At 45.4% G+C, this 8,087-nt stretch overlaps 1 protein-coding gene across 1 annotated transcript; it reads left to right on the top strand.

The window, feature by feature from the left end:
• On the top strand, positions 1-8,056 carry LOC121876336 (tyrosine-protein phosphatase Lar-like). Its single transcript, XM_042381407.1, has 8 exons — positions 1-140; positions 728-1,015; positions 1,264-1,415; positions 1,989-2,118; positions 3,261-3,360; positions 3,925-4,127; positions 4,612-4,896; positions 7,082-8,056. The coding sequence occupies exons 1-8, from the start codon at positions 86-88 to the stop codon at positions 7,372-7,374; spliced, it is 1,506 nt and encodes a 501-aa protein (XP_042237341.1). The 5' UTR covers positions 1-85; the 3' UTR covers positions 7,375-8,056.
• The last annotated feature ends 31 nt before the right edge of the window (positions 8,057-8,087 follow it).

The raw sequence follows: 8,087 nt of genomic DNA, 5'->3' as shown, positions 1-8,087 counted from the left end.
TAATGGTTTCAGTCCAGAGATTCTCCGGCACTGAACCAGAGAACAACTGCACAAAATCTCTCTGGGTGAAGCTGTCATTTGCACTATGAAAATCTTCCTCTACTTAGCGGCCGTTGCTCTCTGTTCTGCGCAGGATTTCGGTGAGGCTTTTATTAACAACAAAGTTGTATTTAATCCACATTATTTGTAACATTTTTAACATATTTTATATTTTAAAGATTTATTATCTGTGGATAAAATTGGGGACTTGTGAAGTTTGTCTTGAGAAATAAACTATACGAGTGGGAGTTAGTTAACACTTTAGTGGTTCACAAGTTGTCTTCCACAAGTCCTTGGGAAAGTTTATCAAGTTTCACAGATCGATGATGACCTCTGCCTTCCCCTACACGAGGGAGGTGTTGACTGTTCCTAACACGGAGGTAGAGACCTTTGTTCCACACATGGATAATGAACACAGCGCTTTGTTCCATGCATAAATCACATGACGTTCCCCTTCCACACACCCAGGAGGCAGGAGACATTCTTAGTTTACAAGACACAATGTAACAGTACAAAGCCCGCTTCTCGTCCTTCACTCTCAGACTCACAATGCTCAGATGAAAGTGTCATCCTCACTGGCTCACTCAAGGAATGTCATAATTCAATATAATTTACAAAACATAACGAGTTAATAAGATCTTGTAAATCTAGCCATAACAAAACTCGTAAGCAACATCTTCCTCAACAGGTCACATCGAGAACCTGCAGGTAACGAGTGGTGATGGCTCCATAACACTGGAGTGGGACTTCGTGGCAGGAGATCCTACATACAAGCTCCACAAGTACACTATTCTTACCGATAATGACTTCAGCACTGATCTCCGCTGTCCTGCTGCTCACTGTACAACCATCATAGACTACCTTGATGCCTGCAAGGAACACACCTTTGATGTAACTCCTGTTTTTGATGACACAGTGAATGGCGGGTCAGTTAACGGAGACACCTCCTCCATCAGTGGATTTACTAACGATCTACGTAAGTCTGGGACTGGAATACTGCATGTGTTAATATATTACCTTGTGTGAATGTTTATGTATATCATCCTGTGAATGTGTACATTACGTATTGTGTTATTGTATTGGTGTCAATGTATATGTATTTTGGAGATACGTATTACTCTTAAAATACAGAATACATTTTCTTCCATATAAGTATCTAAGCAAACACTAATGCTTATACAGTCAACTGAATGAATGTTTATGCATAACTTCTCACTCGAGCAGCGCCGAGCTCCCCCTCCAACCTGAGGGTCCTCTCGGAGGACGACTCGGGTACAACTCTACAATGGGACGCCCCCACCAAGAACCCAATATGTGTCCAGTCCTACAAGGTTTGCTACAGGCTGGATAAGGACCCGACACCCACCTGTGAGACGGTAAGTGAACAGGTGTGGTGAGGGAGAGTGGTAGGTGGTGGTGAGGGAGTATGGTAGGTGGTGGTGAGGCAGTATGGTAGGTGGTAGTCAGGCAGTATGGTAGGTGGTGGTGAAGCAGTATGGTAGGTGGTGGTGAGGCAGTATGGTAGGTGGTGGTGAGGGAGAGTGGTAGGTGGTGGTGAGGGAGAGTGGTAGGTCGTGGTGAGAGAGAGTGGTAGGTCGTGGTGAGGCAGTATGGTAGGTGGTGGTAAGGCAGTATGGTAGGTGGTGGTGAGGCAGTATGGTAGGTGGTGGTGAAGCAAAATGGTAGGTGGTGGTGAGGCAAAATGGTAGGTGGTGTGGAGGGGTTAATGGTAGGTGGTGGTGAGGCAGTATGGTAGGTAGTCTTGAGGCAGTATGGTAGGTGGTGGCAGTATGGTAGGTGGTGGGCAGTATGGTAGGCAGTGGTGGTGGCAGTATGGTAGGTGGTGGTGAGGCAGTATGGCAGTATGGTAGGTGGTGGTAGGTGGTGGTGAGGCAGTATGGTAGGTGGTGTTATATATACCAGTTTTTGGTGATGTTCGCCTCACACAGACAGAGGACACCACCATCACCCTGGCTGGTCTACAAGCCTGCGGCGAGTATCACGTGACTGTGACGCCCGTGACGCCCAGTGATACAGAGGGACCCCAGCTGGAGCAGGACGTCACTACCAGGGATGGGGGTAGGTCGATCTCTTTGTTACCTCAGCCACAATTATTAGACATGCTGAGTTTAGTTCAGCATATATGCTGTATTCAAAATTTAGAGATGTAATCGAAGCTCTAAACACGGTAAATGCTGGTTACAATTATGCAACATAATTCATGTTAGAAAATATATTTCTATCCCTCATAAGTCACGTGATTCGTTACTGAAACTTTCATGGAAGATGAGGAAGTTGATTACACAACGGGAGCAACTCCGTGTAGGACTGGATGGATGAACGGACGGACGGACATTACCTTTATTATGGTAAAAATAAAATATCAAAGTAGAGAAGACAGAGGTGTGCTCTGTGGCTAAGTGTGTGAAGGTTAGAATTAAACAGTGTTTGGAAGAACATAAGTCACTTAGTTGTTAGTCAGTGTTGGTTGATGTGCACATGTCAACAATTTGGGTTAGGTCAACAGTAGGTATGTACCAACAGATGACCAGGAGGAGCTGAAGAGTGTAAAATAGTGTGACTGAAGTGTGTAAGTCAGCAATAAGGAGATTGGACATAAAAATAAAGGCTGGGGAGACAACAGAGAAAGCAGCACTGAGAGTGTGCGAGGTGAGGAAATGTATTGTACCAAGAACACGCAGAGTGTCAGGTTGAGCAAATTGAGTGTACATGATATATTAAAGTCAGTGTTTACAGACAACGGAGGAGATACGTAGACTGGGAAAGAAAGAATAAACTGACTGAATGACGAGGAATGGAGAGGTTTAGTGAAAGATGTAAGAGGGAAGTATCTGAGATAAAGTTAAAAGATGTAAGAGGGAAGTATCTGAGATAAAGTTAAAAGATGTAAGAGGGAAGTATCTGAGATAAAGTTAAAAGATGTAAGAGGGAAGTATCTGAGATAAAGTTAAAAGATGTAAGAGGGAAGTATCTAAGATAAAGTTAAAAGATAACAAGATAGATAAAGAAATAGGTTGTCATTAATATAAATATACAGTAATATGGTAGAAGAGGATAAGATAACAAAGCTTAGTATCTAGCTAAATACAGCCAAAGGGAAGTTTCGGAAGTTTTTAAAAGTTACAGAAGATTTGTGAAGGAAGGTCATACAGGAGGTATATTTTTGTGAAATACTAATACTTAAGGTTTACTATGAACAGTACCCGGGACGCCCCAGGACGTGAAGGTGGGAATTACTACCCAAAGTACAATCGAACTGGAGTGGAACGACCCTGCCATCAACCCTCTCTGTGTTCAGGAGTAAGTAATTCATCTTAACACTGTCAGAGACGACCTCAAACACTGACAGGGACGACCTCAAACACAGATAAACTGACAGATAAACACACAGGTAAAGTGAGATGGATGACCTCCCACAGGTAAGCTAACAGGGACGACTTCACACACAGGTAAACTAATAGGAACGACTGAAGACATAGGTAAACTGACATGGACGACCTTACACATAGGTAAACTAAATGAACTACGAGGGATGACCCAAACGAAAATGTACGTCCTCAAGGTTGAAAATAGCTAGTTTTTATATTCCCTTCTTGAAGAGTCTTAATACCTTCTTCATATTTCACATTTATATGTAGCCCTTGAACTCTCCATATAGAGCTTGTGTATAAAATATTAGTTATCATATCTACTACTACTAATAATAATAATTGTAATGATAATAACCAACACATCCAGGTAGTGCCCTTCTTTTAAAAGCTTCCTTCCAGAATGGCACTGTCCTGCGTTAAAGACGACCAACCCTCTCGAGTGAGACTCCCTCAAGTACATCCTTGTCTCAAGTATTCTTACTTTTGTCCACAGTTACTCCATCACTTATGGTGAAGTCGAATCCCGACGCCGCTTCAGCTACCACCAGGTGGAGGACTTTGGTGATGACTACGATCACCACGCTAACATCGGCCCCCTCGAACCCTGTACTGAGTATCTCATCAACATAACTTCTATCGGCAAGAAGGGCCAGGAAAGCGTCTCAATCAGCAAACAGGCAGCTACCAATGACACCGGTAAGGAAGTATTTTTCGTGTAGAGAAGATATATATATATATATATATATATATATATATATATATATATATATATATATATATATATATATATATATATATATATATATATATATATATATATATATATATATATATATATATATGTGTGTGTGTGTGTGTGTGTAGAAACTCTTACGTAGTGAACTAAAGGAATTTTAGTTTATCTCAGTAAAAATAATAGTTTCTCTTTCATTCATTGTTAAGTTCATTTTACCTGAAAGTTTTAAAATCCTGATACAACTAAGCTCAGATACACACCACCACACGTGGACTTTGAATATTATACAAGTTGAAGATGCTGACGTAAGTAAGTCACTCGTCCATTCTGAATAGCATAATCTGCTGTTATTCTCTTTACCTTCAGACTATGAAAAGTGTGTGTGACTTCTAGTAGCCAGAGAGTCAACACTGTTAAGTCCTTAAGTAAAGTTTGTATTGGCAGAGCCTTTGCCGCCCAAATACGTTGTGGTGGACACAACCAGCGAGGACTCTATCGAAGTGAGCTGGGCCGAAAACGAGGCTGACCGCTGTATTGGTTTCTATATTATCTGCTGGAACGACGACCAGTCTGCTGTCGAGACGTGTGTGAATGTGACGGATACCAGTGGCAAATACACCATCACCGACCTCCTCGCTTGTACCCATTACGACGTCAGCATCACTGTGGTCACCCCGGGAGGCATCCATAGTGAGACCGTCAGAAACTTCACCAACACTGGCGAAGCTGGTGAGTTGACGATGGATCCTTGCTTTAATTCCCTACCCACGGCTATCATGTGTTACCCACACCTACCCTGTGTTACCCACACCTACCCTGTGTTACCCACACCTACCCTGTGTTGCCCACACATACCCTGTGTTACCCACACCTACCCTGTGTTGTCCACAGCTACCCCGTGTTACCCACAACTACCCCGTGTTGCCCACAGCTACCCCGTGTTACCCACAACTACCCCGTGTTACCCACACCTACCCTGTGTTACCCACACCTACCCTGTGTTGCCCACACATACCCTGTGTTACCCACACCTACCCTGTGTTGTCCACAGCTACCCCGTGTTACCCACAACTACCCCGTGTTGCCCACAGCTACCCCGTGTTACCCACAACTACCCCGTGTTACCCACACCTACCCTGTGTTACCCACACCCCTACCCACACTACCCTGTGTTGCCCACAGTGTTACTGTTGTGTTGCCCACACATACCCCCACACCTACCCTGTGTGCCCACAGCTACTGTTGCCCAGAGCTACCCCGTGTTGCCTAGAGCTACCCCGTGTTACCCACACCTACCCCGTGTTACCCACACCTACCCTGTGTTGCCCACAGCAACCCCGTGTTACCAGAGCTACCCTGTTGCCCACAACTACCCCGTGTTACCCACAACTACCCCGTGTTGCCCACTACCCGTGTTACCCACACCTACCCTGTGTTACCCACACCTACCCTGTGTTGCCCACACATACCCTGTGTTACTCACACTACCTGTTACCCACCTGTGTTGCCCACAGCTACCCCTGTGTTACCCACACCTACCCTGTGTTACCCACACCTACCCTGTGTTGCCCACACACACCCTGTGTTACCCACACCTACCCTGTGTTGCCCACAGCTACCCCGTGTTGCCCAGAGCTACCCCGTGTTGCCTAGAGCTACCCCGTGTTACCCACACCTACCCCTGTGTTACCCACACCTACCCTGTGTTGCCCACAGCTACCCCGTGTTGCCCACAGCTACCCCTGGCTGTGTTACCCACACCTACCCTGTGTTAACCACACCTTCCCTGTGTTGCCCACAGCTACCCCTGTACCCACACCTACCCTGTGTTGCCCACAGCTACCCTGTGTTGCCCACACCTACCCTGTGTTGCCAACAGCTATCCTGTGTTGCCCACAGCTACCCCTGTGTTACCCACACCTACCCCGTGTTACCCACACCTACCCTGTGTTGCCCACAGCTACCCTGTTACCCACACCTACCCTGTGTTACCCACATCTACCCTGTGTTGCCCACACCTACCCAGTGTTACCCACACCTACCCTGTGTTGCCCACAGCTACCCCGTGTTACCCACACCTACCTTGTGTTACCCACAGCTACCCTGCGTTACCCACAGCTACCCCGTGTTATCCACAGCTACCCCTGTTGTGTTACCCTACCCTGTGTTACCCACAGCTACCCTGTGTTACCCAGCTACCCCGTGTTACCCACAACTACCCGTGTTACCCACACCTGTGTACCCACACCTACCCTGTGTTACCCACGCCTACCCTGTGTTACCCACACCTACCCTGTGTTGCCCACAGCTACCCTGTGTTACCCACACCTACCCTGTGTTACCAACACCTACCCTGTGTTACCCACAGCTACTCTGTGTTACCCACAGCTTCTCTGTGTTACCCACAGCTACCCTGTGTTACTCTCAGCCTCAGGTACCCTGCGTTGCCCACAGCTATTCTGTGTTACCCGCTGATATTCTGTGTTGCCTGCAGCTACCCTGTGTTACCCACAGCCACCCTGTTTTACCCACAGCTATTCTGTGCTGCCCACAGCTACTTCGTTTTACCCACAGTAACTCTGTTACCCACAGCTAGACTGTGTTACCCACAGCTACCCTGTTTACCCACTGCTATTCTGTGTTGCCAACAGCTACCCCGTGTTATCCACTACAACCTTGTTTTACCCACAGCTACTTTGTTTTACCCACTGTAACTCTGTTACCCACAGCTACCCTGTGTTGCCCACAGCTACCCTGTGTTACCCACAGCTACCTTGCTTTACCCACAGTAACTTTATTACCCACAAGTAGCCCGTGTTACCCACAGTGATAGTTATCATTTCTTAAGCAAGGTGAAATAAACACTTTCTCGATTGCAGCTTTAAAGGTTACTATTAATTACTGTGTTCCACAGCACCTGGTCACGTGGAGGGCTTGAGTGTGGTCGAGGTCCACCCGACCTCTCTGAAGGTGTACTTCGAGGAGCCCAACTCCAACCCACAGTGTGTTGCTGGGTACGACATCATGGAAATCGACCTGGACCATAATGCACATACAACAAGACGACTGAACGATAAATACAGACTGGACACAATCACAGGCCTCGAACCTTGCACTGACTATGAAATCAAGGTGCGCGCTTTCTCCAAGACTGGCCAGTATGTGTCCGACTGGCAAGTGGTAGACCAGAAAACCTCCTGTGAATAGTTGCAACATCTGCTACAGGAGATGAGTCAGCAGCGCCTACACCCTACTCTACATCACTGACTACTGTGTCACACTCCGGTCCACTTCATACTCAGCTCTAACACACATCTACCTGATTCTCAGCTGTCTTAGACACAAGGGATTCACCGTTGTCACGGTTCACTTGTCTAAGGCCACAACACAGTAAGGAAATTGTGTTACTGACGTGTAAGAGAATTGTAGATGATTTATGGTGAAATTATCATCAGTAGTAAATCACTTACTCCTTCTCTGTTAATCCTCATATACAGCATAAACCAAGAGACTATATCAGGTATTGTAATTATTAACATTCTAGAACATCAATATTATTAGTTTTGTCAACCTTGGTAAGGAACTTTTGGCAAGACGTGATAACAAAGTCCCCTGAAGTAAATCTTAGCACAAATTACTCTTCATCAACGTTATGGTAGCAGAGGTAAACATTGTTGTCAAGACGACTGTAACCTTCATAACATTTCCACCTCGGTACTTGGTAAACATCCCTCTAAGAAAATGTTTATATTTTCACATCTTGTGAAAATTGTTGAACTAGATTTACATTTTACAATGCAGTGATACTACTTGAATATTTTTACACCATTGGTAGGAGCATCTGCTCCTGTAGCCTTACTCAGTATGGTATAAAACTTTTCTCACAGGATAGTCATTTTTCATTCACACAAATTCTGAGA

Source organism: Homarus americanus, unplaced genomic scaffold (assembly GCF_018991925.1).
Source record: "Homarus americanus isolate GMGI-L3 unplaced genomic scaffold, GMGI_Hamer_2.0 scaffold34921, whole genome shotgun sequence".
In the NCBI taxonomy this organism is placed as follows: domain Eukaryota; kingdom Metazoa; phylum Arthropoda; class Malacostraca; order Decapoda; family Nephropidae; genus Homarus; species Homarus americanus.
This window is presented reverse-complemented; position numbering and strand designations above follow the sequence as displayed.

Excerpts from the sequence above, each read along its gene's own strand:
- LOC121876336 (XM_042381407.1), top strand. The coding sequence starts at position 86 with ATGAAAATCTTCCTCTACTTAGCGGCCGTTGCTCTCTGTTCTGCGCAG. Across the intron at positions 1,016-1,263 it reads TGGATTTACTAACGATCTAC|CGCCGAGCTCCCCCTCCAAC; the intron begins GTAAGTCTGGGA and ends TCACTCGAGCAG. Across the intron at positions 4,897-7,081 it reads CACCAACACTGGCGAAGCTG|CACCTGGTCACGTGGAGGGC; the intron begins GTGAGTTGACGA and ends TGTGTTCCACAG.